The sequence below is a fragment of the Drosophila suzukii genome, chromosome 2L (genome assembly GCF_043229965.1).
Source record: "Drosophila suzukii chromosome 2L, CBGP_Dsuzu_IsoJpt1.0, whole genome shotgun sequence".
Lineage (NCBI taxonomy): Eukaryota > Metazoa > Arthropoda > Insecta > Diptera > Drosophilidae > Drosophila > Drosophila suzukii.
This window is the reverse complement of record NC_092080.1, coordinates 20,205,017-20,217,429: the sequence shown is the minus strand read 5'-3', so window position 1 is coordinate 20,217,429 and position 12,413 is coordinate 20,205,017. Positions and strand designations below refer to the sequence as shown.

Below are 12,413 nucleotides of genomic sequence, written 5' to 3'. Positions count from 1 at the left end.
AGTATCCTTTGCATTTTTTGAATTTATGATTTTTTAAATATTAGCACCTTAAGCTTAACAAGGCTATTGGATTTCTATGAAGTACACCGGTAATTCATATGCGCTACATATGCTCCTCGTATGCAGTCGTATGTGCACATTATTTTTTTGGATTTATTTTAATTTCCACTTGTGAGTGTTGACTTGAATTTCTGCCATCCTGCTGTCAGCAAGCACACAGACAGGAGGACAAAAGGACACAAGGACACAAGGAGCGGCTCACATATTTGTAGTGTGTCTCATGCATCTCAGTTTCCAAAGAGTGTGGAAAACGCACATCGGTTTCGGTTGCTGTCTGTATCTGGCTCGATTTCCCTCTTCCTTTCGTTTGTGCCACCCCGATGTTGATGTTTTCGCATCCTTTGGCTTTTTATTGGACCTGTGCCCCACTTTGTCTCCGACTTGCAACTTTTTGTTTCGCCGTAAGATCCGTCTTTTCCTGCCTGCAGCAGCGCCCGGTGTCCTTTTTTCACTTTGTCGCATTGTGCGGAAGTGTGCGGCACTTGAGAACTACTTTTACTTTTGTGTATACGCAATATTCTGGGCTGCACCTCAGTTCCCCTTGGGCTTTTCTTAAAGCTGGCACTCGTGGTATCTGCAACTAGTTCTTGGCCTGGCCAAGCATCGCCTGTAATCAAGCATCCTTGCGTGTCCTTGCCTTTTGGATGTATGAATGTGGATACAATTAATAAGAGGGCACAAAAGTTGAAATCCAGTAAAGGAACATAATGGATGACATTACATGGGGGGAATAAGTTTCTACACATTTTCTTGCGAGGAACTGAACAAGAAATATAATATTTTCACCCTATAACATCACTATCATAATTTGTAAAAAAGTTATATTCCATTTTCAAGTTCATTTTTCTTGAAGTACTTAAATTGGCTTTTCCTGCCAGGAACTAAACAAGAAATAAAATATTTTGACCTGATACCATCGCTAATATCATAAGTGGAAGAAAAGTGCATCTAAAATTTTTTTGTCAGCTCCTAAAATGGTTCACCAATATATATATAGGAGAAAGGTAAAAAGTAAGGACTTCTTCAATATTTTAAGAAGCTTCATTTGAAAGAGTCGCAATAAGAAGGCAGGGCCAAATTGTCTTCAATTATAAAAGGTAAATAACAGTGACTGCAAATTTGTAATCGTCCATTTCTAATTGGAACAAGCTGTTCTCTAAAGTCTAACGGCTTGGGCTTGCCCATAATAATGATACAATTGATAATGGACCCATAACGATAAAGTTGGCGAGACAGAAATATTTATATTCTACAAAGTAGGTTAAAGCCAAACGAAAGTATAGCTCAGAGGGGGAATGAAGAACCCAAGGGAAGTCATAAAAAGTTTAACACCGCACAAACGCCAGGTTGACTTGCTTTTATTTTTATTTTCCGAAATTTTTCTTTTACGTTTAAATTGGCTTTTGTTTTTGTGCTTCCCGGTTCTTTGTGTGGTCCATAATAAAGTTGTAAAAGCCAGCTATTTATTGCTCGAAAATGTTTATCAAAGTGACGTGAATATTTTGTTGGTAACTCTTCGTTGTGTTGTGGCTTCTTCGTGTTTTCATTTATTTTTTAACCCATTTTGCTTTAAACCAACTTTTAAGAGCTGTAATTAATTTACATTTTATTAGTTTCAATGTTTTTATTATAATTTGCACCTAAGCGAATACATATCTGCATTTGACTGCAACAAAGAGTGAAAGTTTCATCACAAAGTAATTGGATACTTGAACTTATGTAGAACAATGTAGAGCCACAGTGAAAGTGAATTTAAAATGGCAATAAGTAAAAAAAATTAAAAGCACAAAACGCAACTGGCAAGTGAATGAAGTGAAAATTTGCTAAAATCGCGTGACGAATGCCATGGATTCCCTGTCATAGATTTTTTATGGACTTTTAAGCCTGTAAAGTCGACCTAAACGCGATGGTCACATGCTATGGGGCGGCCGACAAAACACTTTACTTAACCCCTTCCAAAGCTGCTGCTAGACACGGATCTAAATTACCCCATCCTCGGGGTTTTACTCTGACCCATTATCAAGGTTTTAAGTGCTCAATAAAAAAAGGTGGCGGCTTAACACGGGAAAACGACAAATGCAGAGTGCGTTAGGGATGGTTATCTACTTGTATACTAACCTTACACTTTTAAGGTGTTTTACAACGAGTGTATGAGAGTTTTCTTCTAAATATCAAAAGAAAATTATAATAAAAAAATATAATTTCATAATTTTAGATCGAATTTAAAGCAAAGGAAGTACACAGACAGATATAATTAGATACATTGTTCTTGATTTGAGAACATTCGTTCTTAAAAACCTTGTAGGGACATTTTGGTATCAATTATCTCAACATTAAAGCGACATGGTGAGAAGACAAAAGATAAATTGAGTTTTCTAAACAACTTTTCAATAAGTATACATTACTGACTGGACTAATAGTTTAGTTGTTGAGATATACAATACCGCCAATTCATCTTGATTTAAGCACAATGAGAACATTATCGTCTTGAAAGATTCTATAAGAACGTTAGAATTCTCTTTGTGTAGTGACTAGAATTTTAAATGTATTAGTGTTGTAAATTATTAATATTAAGTTGCTTAAAATAAATCTAGCAAGTTTTTATTTGATTGAATAGCACGAAATACTTTTTGCCCTCTTGACCTTTATGGATTGTTAACTAATTAGGGGTCACAATATGGAACTCCAAAACACCAAACAAAGCCGAAAACTTGTTTGCCTCTGTCCTTGCCCCTCGGTTTTTAATTAAATTGCTTGGCTCTTTTTTAGTTGTACCATTTTTGGCCTGGCCTAGCCTGGACTTTGTGGTAAAATTTACTATGTAATTTCCGCATAGGGGACACGAAACCTCCTTACTCACTTGTGCTGTGGTGCAGCGCACTTGAATTTTAATAGAAACTGCAGCAGCCAGGAGAGCTCGAGATTGAAGGGGTCGGATGAGGAGGGTAAGGCGCCAAAATGTGTGTTGCCATTATGTCATAACTCACGAATGCGCCTGCAGGTATGCAACGCTCTGCAGTTTTTCGGCGTTACGAAATAATATACCAAAAGAAGCGGAGAATAAAAAAGCTGGGATATAGAGAAAAGCGCAGTTGAAACCAATGGGACATACATTAAAAATATATATAGAATATTAACCCCTACTTATAACATAAACCTACCATCTTTACTGGAGGATTATTTTACCATATGTGTTGGTTTATTTTGCATAATATAAGAATATCCCTGGTTCATTTATTTATCGTTAAAATATAATGTTGAACTAGAATAATAAAATATATTTATGAAGAAATATTTTTTACAAACATTTTTGTTATTATCTTAACATCTACCATATAAAATTCCTTTCCATAAGCCTAACATTTTTATTGTTATTTACTGACATTTACCATCTTTAGTATCGGGGGACAACCACATTTTGAGCATTGTGGGGTTAAGCAGAAGGAAATTATTTCAACAAGTTACAAATTTTCGGAGTACGTGCCAGTTTCGGTTGGGTCCAGCCCACATTGTTATGTTTGTCGCGTAGATCTGATCAATGACCTGCGAGCAATCCACGACCACGTCCACCCACCACCATTATCGTCTTTCCCTGAAACCGAGCTGTGTGTCCCATTAGATTTCAATAGGTTCTGGCTCAGGGCGCTTATTCGGCGTTCTCCTTTTTTATCAACCACTGCCGGAAATTGTGACAAATTGATTGAACTAAATGGTACAAATATCATTCATCAAATTGCCTGTGACAATAAGAGAGCTTGGCCATCGGAATGGACTGGAAATGGGGATGGATGGGCGGGTTCATGGATGGGGATGGGAAAATATGGCTACCCGGGTGATTCCTGTGCTAACAGTATTCAGGCAGGAACAGCAACTCACGCACTTCGAGCTAGACATGTTTTATATGTCAGTCTCAAGAGCCTTTGCCAGACAATAACAAAAACATTGCGACAGGCTTGAATGCGACATTCACACTGCCTTATTGTTTTTGTACTTTCTTCATATTAAAGCAGGAATTCAAATGAGATACAAAGAAACTCATACAGAACATAATTGTTTTGGGTACAAGGATGCATTTAAAATTTATATTTAATTAATAAAGCATTAAGCTAGGATAATCAACAAGGGAATGTATGAATTTTACATTGTTTTCATAACTAATAAAAATAAATGTTTGGTCATTTGACAATTATTAATATTGATACCTTATATTATGTATACTTGTAAGTCATCTTACAAGACAAATCACGGCTTGAGGTCAACCCTTCTCCACTTTTTTACCCAATCTTAGGCCCAACTAAAATCTGCCCCTGACAATTATGGCCAACCTTTTGCTTTGGCCAGAAAATACGACCGAGCAAGTGTCAAAAGCAAAAGCACGAAAACTTTCTGAAACGAAGATTGATTTTACTTTTGGACAGCTTCGTCCAGTCTTGAAATGCATTTTTATTCGCCTCTCCCAGTTTGAGCAATTAATCAAAGTACCAAATAAGTTGGTTTCTGTTGTATGCAAGCAGATTGATTAATTGGATTTCATTGCCAATGCATTAATTGGTTTTGAATAACTTAATACCAGTTGAGTGTAGAGTGATTCCTAATGGGAATGGGAAAGAAACGTAATATTTTTTTAAGGATTATCTGGATTTGCGCTATATACCAATAATTTGTAATGTCCAATGTGTAATTATAATGTACTTAAAAAGTATTAGCGAAGTAATTTAGTCATGGAAATAATCTCGATCCATACGCAGAGAGAATTCTGACGTTCTCATCTGAAGTTAAAAATGTTTTTATTCTGCTTGAATTAAGTTGAATTGGCGTTATTTACATTGTATATCTTAACAACTAAACTACTATTCCAGTCAGAAGTGTATACTCATTTTACCTTTTCTCTTCTCACCATTTTGATACCAAAATGTACTTACACGGTTTTTAAGAACGAATGCTCTCAGTTCAAGAACAATGTACTTGAATATTTCTTTATGTGTAGGTCACTTGCTCAATTGTAACACAATAAACCCAAATCAATTGGTCCACCTTGTCGAACTTTGGCCATAATTCTTATACTTTGGTTCTTTCTGGTCGTCGGGTTCTTTCACTTTTTGCGATCTTTGCCTTTGGGTTATTATGGTTGATTCAGTTTTGGGTTTGCCCCGAGTGGATTTATTGTTTCGAGTGGCAAATACAAATATCCGTAGGCATCACCCACATCAATTTTGGCCAAACGCTGTCGTCTCCTGTCAGCCACAATATCCTACTTGGTAACAATAGTCGGGTCCTGAGATTTGGGGTACCCAACACACTGAATTTAACTGAATGAAGGAAGATTCTGGTTGGCAAGACCCTGCCGCCGCACACTTTGTCACTTCAATTTCGATAGGTCGAGATATATCTTATTGTTGTTAATCTTTCTGCTGACACGGCCATATGTACGTGAATTGGGAACTCGAACTGTCCCAGTTGCTCCATCTTCGTCTCCATTTCATCTTCCTTCAGGAGACAATATGTGGCAAGAGCCTTTGTCTTTAACTTGGTCGCTTCTTGGCGCTTTCTTGTGTGGTTTTTGCCTTGTTTTTTGTTTTTTGTGCTTTATTGTTATGCCATGATTTGAGTCAGGACCAAGTTCTATGAACGACAGGCGGCTTTGTTTGCGGATTTCCGAGAGATTGCATTGCCTTTAAAGTTTGCGCTACATTTGAAAAACTTTTGGATTGCACTTGTCGACATGGGAAGTTTTGCTTTCCAGGTGACCACTGTAAAATTTATTCAATTTGAAGTTTAAATTATCCCAACCATTAAAACCATGGTTAAAAATAGGTCTTTTAAAAATTCCCTTAGTTGTTTAATCTTCTTTTATTTACCCAGAATTAAACAATTGAGACCTCTTTTATTATTGGTACCCTTTTTAAAACTATTTCATTGAAATATAGAACACTTTGACCCATAAGACAAAGCCATAAAATAAATAATATAAATCTTTGATGCCTATTACTGTCTTCTACTTGTTCTTGTTCCCATAAACTCATTTTCGATCTGAAAGCTTGCCAGGAAAGTTAAACATCTTAAAAATTTCATAATTTGTCATGTCATTAAAGCAGCTTCTCCTATTTCCATTACCATTTCCACTACCAACCGACTGCAATGCAGCAGGAAGGCCATTTGTGTCACTCGTAAATTTCCAATGCCGGCAACAAGCCGCCAGCACTGGCATTCGCATTCGCATTCACATTTTATGTTTTATTTCCCTTTCTTCAATTTTTTGTTCCGTTTCCTCTGCTCTCAATTCCCAATGTAGCCAAGTGGCAGTCATTGGCTTTTGCAGTGCCTTCCCGATTTTCGGATAGCGCTTAAAAATGTGCAGATTTACTGCTACCAGAACTAGAGTCCCGAAAACCGCACGCGCCATAGAATTTATGTGATTGCCGAAACTTGACATTTTTCTGGCGCCACAGCCAAGGACAAAGAGTCTGTCGTCATTTCTATACTGACTACGCATAATGAGAAGTAATTCCTACAGCTTGGAAATATTTTGAAATAATCTACAATATTTCTTTATATTTACAATGCCAAAGGAAAATACTACGGTTTTGAAATCACTTATAGAGGTGTCTGTAAGTATGCTACAAAATATTTTAAATACAATAGTTCACAGTCCTGTTCCATTGCATACTCTTAGACGCCCATGTAGTGATTTCTGTGGTTCCTTACATATTCAAGTGTTAGTAAAATAACCTTTTACCTATATTTTTCTTACCAAAAAATAAAAAATTTAATTTTCTATAAGTACAAATTGTCCTTATCAAAATGTGTGAAACATCCCTACACAGGTTCCTTCATACAAGTTAACCAATTTCAATTAACCGCCCAATCTAATTAAGGCTCATTTATGGAAATTTCTTATTAATTGAGCCAAAGAACGGAACAGAGCATTGTGTTGATTTATGCGCCCAGTGCGCTCATGATTTAAGAGCCAAGGCCAAAAGGCCATAATAGTCTTGGCCAGGCTTTAAATGCGCCGATGAACTGAAGACCACATTTTCCGACTGACGCTTAAATTATGCAAGTTAATTTGCAGCTGCCTGAAAATGATGACAAGAAATACCGCACCCACACACACACACACAGTGTACAACAGGGCAGGACTTCTGGCTCCTGAACGCCTAACAAGAGTTATTTCCCACAGACCGGAAGTGAAGTCGACATAAATTGTGGTTGGAGCTAGTCGTCTGCCCATCCACTCCCTCCCCCAAAAGCCGTGTTGGCCATTTTAATGCGTTGCGACAGCTATTCAGGAGGGGCTTTCCTTGGAGTTAAGAACACCACCCACATCTTGGTGGGGAAACTTGGCACCAGAAATTGGAATTAGAAGTCAGCTTGGCTGCTCCACAGTTTTGACATTTTAGTCGCACGGGTTAACCTGGTATTAAAGAGCATGTCTGCAATAAAAGTTAACTAAACTTGAATCATAATGTTTTGAGGTGTATAGGGTACAATTGTTTAAATACGGGTTAATCTAAACTGCTGTCTAAGGGGTTTCTGATTTTATGAAGTATAAGAAGTACCACAATGGTTTTTATACAGGTTTATCTATAACTACTGTCTATGGTAGTATAGACAAGTTATAGATAAGCCAGTATTTAAACAGTTGTATCTTTGTACTTTATTTTATTTCACTAAATCAGAAACCACAAAAAACTATGCAAGTTGTGTCCCGTATTTTAACCTTAAAGCAGGCACGTTCTGCACCTTACCCTTTATTTGTCCAAAAAACTGAGGAAAAAACTATAACTGAAAATATTTCTGTTGAAATGCGTAATGGAGTAGGACTTTTATTTACTAAAATTGATTGGTTTTAGTTTTCATTTGCACCCAATCGAAATGAAAACTAGGAGACTGAAAATTCTACGAACTAAGGAATTTTCCCCCCCTTGCAGTTTTCTCTCTTGATAAATTCCAGGACTTTAGTGGACTGTCAAAAGCAACTCTTTTCATGGGAAATGCGCCTAAGCACAGGAAAAAGGGGGAAAAACCAACGTGTTGTCATGTTTTGTTATTTGTCTGTGGTCGTTTTCATTTCATTTACAGTTGCAGTTGAAGTGGCGGAACGAGAGAGTCCTGGCTGCTTGATTTCCCCAGGTGCCATATACGGTGGCCAAGGATCCCACTTGCCAGAAAACCATGTTCATATGAGAGCCTGCATTTCGTATATTTTCATATTTTTGTCTGACCGTTCCATGTGCCCTTCTCTAAAATCCTCATTTCCCACAGATAACACACATCAAAACCAAAGAAGCTGGAAAAGTGCAGTTGGCATCGGCCTCTGTTTGTAAATCGGATATGAATCCGATTTGGTTTCGGTTTTTGAGCTTACTTTCTAGTTACCCATGCTAGAGTGGTTTCAAATTAACAGATTATTGCTTTCTGATCTACTGATGTAAACAGACCAACTAAATTGTTTTTTAATACCTAAAAATCGTATGCAGTTTTGAATGTCAATCTTAGGGATTTTATCTCGTGATATCACCAGTAAACTTCTGTATATATTAAATATAAAAAACAGTCTTATAATACTTTCTTAAATAAACAGTCAAGTAATTTCCACCAATATTTAATACATATTAATTTATATTTAATAATATTAATTAACAAAATGCTAGTTATTTAATTCTTTTGGTTACTTTATAAGGGTTGAGCGGTCTCGTTGGTATTAACTTAGTTAACCAGTGCTTATATTCAAGGTTCTTTCCATGTTTGGCAAAGAGTGAATGATTTCTGTTTGTTCTGAATGATATGTCGGGGTTGTCCGGAAGTTCACCAAAACTAAGGAACGGATCGGGATTATCCGGTATTGCTGGTAAGAACTCACTTATATTATAAGATGGAAGTGGAATCGTAGTTGCAGTGAGAGGAGGTTCATTATTATTTTCATTTTCCACGAGGAGATCTCCGCCATCGCAGCTTTTAACTTGCTCATCTTCGTGGCAAAGATTTTTATATTTAGAATGTGATCCCATCACACATTCTTCAGCTGCATCATATTCGGTGTCCTCGTAGACAGGATTATGATCGTCCTCACAGAGAGTTACGCCACAGTTGTAAACACATTTTAGTAGTTGATGGACGAGTGCTGGGCGAATATATTCAACTATGGCGCAACCCACGCGGTTTGCTCGATCCCTAAGTACCTGAAAATAGTTCAACGAAAGTTCCCTAGAGAGATCATTAATTAAAATATAGAATATCTTATTGTATTAGTATAGTATATAGATTGGGCTTACTGTTCATTTTCCTTGATAGAGAAAAATAGCTTATGCGATTCATCTTTTCTTTTCGGATCGAACCAGTAGTCTAGTTGTTTTCTCAGAGCATCCTTTTTAGAGGTCATGCAGTAGTACTTTTCGAGGGAGTAGCTCACTTCTGCGTAAAGGTTATTCGGGGTTCTAACGCACTCATCTCTGAGGGGCTCACATCGACGTACCAGGCCATCAGCAACTTTGGCCAGTTCCCAATCCCATTGAATTGTGGCCATTCTAGCTGCCTTCGCATGATTATCTATTCCGGCGGCAAATTTATTGCGATAATCATTGTGTTTCTCCAGGATTAGGTTAATCATATCCTTTTTCATCATCACCATCGCTGTGGCGTGGTTCGGACAAGGTGAATGAAATTTCTGGACAACAAGTTAAACAGATCCTTTATTTCTTGGATATCTAATCTTCCACTCACCTTATTGTTTTTGCAAAGGACATGTTGTCCATTGCAGAGATCAGTTGCGCACCAATCTGTTGAAGCCTTGATATTATAGATATTCAAGACAAGGGACAGCAGCCAAATCCACTTTATCATGGCATTGAATATAGTATTGCCCCCGCTCTGGATGCTGTTTTTGTGAAATACAAATTATATATCACTTATATATGGTTCATAAAACGGTTAATCCATAATCTGTAACTAATTTGTGGACTTTGTTTACCTATTTCAGGTAAGTGATACTAAGTTTACTTAATATATTCAGCAAAGCTTGAAAATACTGTCAGAACATACAAATACGATCCCGTGTCCCGGTAAACAAATAACTATTAATTGTGATGTACCTAAATCAAAATGTGATTAAAAATTGTACGCTTAATTTAATTTTAAAGCTGTATAATTAAAAGGGAGTTTATCCCGCAGTAATAAGACCCTGAACGGCGAGTTCCCTTTAGTTTTTTTTTTTTAATTTAAAGTTGAAAACCATTTGCATAAATAAAGAAAAAACTGAGGGAACAGAAAAGCCAATTGATTCAGGAAGTTGCTTAAGTGGCCGTCTGATTGCAGCATTTAGTCTTTCAAAAGGGAATTTGAGAGAGACTTTCTTTTGTACTGCACTTAATTGTCTCGTGAACTTTTAGCACAGCGTTCTTTATTTAACCGTAAGGGGGTTAAATTCTCTGTTTAGTTGCCGTGAAATAATAAATCCAATAATACACACATTAGCCGTACCACATTTGCCGCTTAACAGGGGCTTAGCGAAAGCAGGGAGATTCTTCAGACTTTTCAGTTTTTTCCCCTTTTTTGTCTATAAGCCACTCAACTAAAAGTCTAATCCACTTATTGGTGTTGGATCGAAGTAAATGGAGAAAGAATAGCTGGATTTTAAGTCAAAATGACGAAGAATGAATAAGGTAAATTGTATCAAAACTGGAACCTGTCTTAAAGCCCTACCAGGTGATCAATTTAAATCACAACGCCTAAAAAATGTGAGTTGAAATATCACAGAGAGCGACAAGTTGCAAAGAATTTACCCAGTTTTGTTTTTCTGGTTACAAAGATATGGCACTATGTCAAATTAATTAAACTAATTGACTGTAAAAGGTAACGAGTCCAGTTCGCGTTGTGACACAGAGCGAGCATAAAAAACAGTTTGAAAATGTGCAGAAGTCTTATATACACATGTACTATATGTACATTTTCCACGCCATATTCACTTTCAAAGGGAAAAAATGCGTTTGCAGTTGGCATCCAAATGAAATGAGTTATCAGAGATGAAACTTCTTGCTAGGCAAACCAAAAAGAAACAAAACATTTCTCATAGATACGGAAAAAATACAAGGTTACTTTGCCTAGGAACGTTTCATGGTAATTGAATGGAAATAAATTGAAGGCAAAATGATATACAATATCTCGTTTAAGGTACAAATTTCAATTTGGAATGACAAAGTGTGACAGACATTTTATCTTTATAAAATGATATACAAATTTAGGAGTAAATCTATTAAAATGTTGGGCAAATTAATAGCACTTTTTCACCTAATTTTTATGTGAACATTTTTGCATATTCAATGTTAGTTCACAATGGCGGCAATCAAAACATAATATTTACCATACCAACTGGTTTCCACCTCTCCAGAGATTTTGCCTTCCAATTAGTTGCTGAAAATGGATGCACCAAATTGTCACATCGATTGCCATATTCACATATTTGATGGCTGATGGCTGATGGCTCGACTCACATGTTCCCCCGACTTCTCGATGGAATCCGCATTAATTACAAGCCCCCACCGATTGCCTGTGGGGAAATCAGCAGCGCAAATTGTCGCAGGCAAAATGTAATGAAAACCATGGAAGAAAGGAAACCGAAATTGAATTTCGGGACCAGTTGCCGCAAAAATGCTTTTAATGCGAATCGAATGCGTTGAAGTATACGGGATGACTGGCCGAAGGAAAATGAGCTGGCGAGCGTACATATATCATAATTAATGTTAATTGCCTGATTGAATGGTAGGCCATATATGCCAACGACAATCCCAATTTCGAGCGCCATTGAAACTCCACTTTGCCGCCATTATTTCATTTCCGTTTTCATATTAAGTCGCCGGAGTGACAGCTTCCTTTTCGGTCCATTTCAGGTGTCCTTGTCCGGGGATGCATTGCCGGCAATCTTATTAAGACATATTGCGCCTGGCTTAATTTCGGAAAATTGATCTCCTTTAGCTGAGTCTTTAATTTGACTTTTTCAACACATTTTTTAAATTATACAATTAAAAATTCTTTTAATATTCTAATATTTTCCTTCAAAATAAATGGTATACAGCGAGAAATATTAAAGTACATTGTTCTTGAGTTGAGATCATTCGTTCTTGAAAACCGTGTAAGTGCATTATGGTATCAATGTTCTCAATATTAGAACGAAGTGGTGAGAAGAATAAAGTTAAATAGAGTTTATTGAACATATTTTTAACAAGTAAAAACTATAGTTTACAGGATATACAATGAAAATACCGCAACTTCAACTTGGTTCAAGCACAATGAAAGCATTTTCAACTTTACAAATTTCGTTCTATTTTTAAGAACATTCTCAACTCAGATGAGAACGA

The 12,413-nt window shown here is 36.7% G+C and overlaps 1 protein-coding gene across 2 annotated transcripts; it reads right to left on the bottom strand.

Moving 5' to 3' along the window:
* Window positions 1–8,649: 8,649 nt before the first annotated feature.
* LOC108017730 (antigen 5 like allergen Cul n 1) lies at window positions 8,650–9,927 on the bottom strand. 2 transcript variants are annotated; one of them, XM_017084877.4, is made up of 3 exons: window positions 9,784–9,927; window positions 9,336–9,727; window positions 8,650–9,267 (listed from the first exon to the last, which is right to left on the bottom strand). In XM_017084877.4, exons 1-3 carry the CDS (start codon window positions 9,901–9,903, stop codon window positions 8,715–8,717), a joined length of 1,065 nt encoding a protein of 354 aa, XP_016940366.3. In that variant the 5' UTR covers window positions 9,904–9,927; the 3' UTR covers window positions 8,650–8,714. The 2 variants fall into 2 exon arrangements, with proteins under 2 accessions (XP_016940366.3, XP_070853941.1); XM_070997840.1 differs by having other exon boundaries at window positions 9,074–9,242.
* Window positions 9,928–12,413: the final 2,486 nt, after the last annotated feature.

Coding starts and splice junctions, on each gene's coding strand:
- LOC108017730 (XM_017084877.4), bottom strand. CDS start 9,903: ATGATAAAGTGGATTTGGCTGCTGTCCCTTGTCTTGAATATCTATAAT. Junction 9,728..9,783: donor TCCTTTGCAAAAACAATAAG/GTGAGTGGAAGA, acceptor CTTGTTGTCCAG/AAATTTCATTCACCTTGTCC. Junction 9,268..9,335: donor TCTATCAAGGAAAATGAACA/GTAAGCCCAATC, acceptor TGATCTCTCTAG/GGAACTTTCGTTGAACTATT.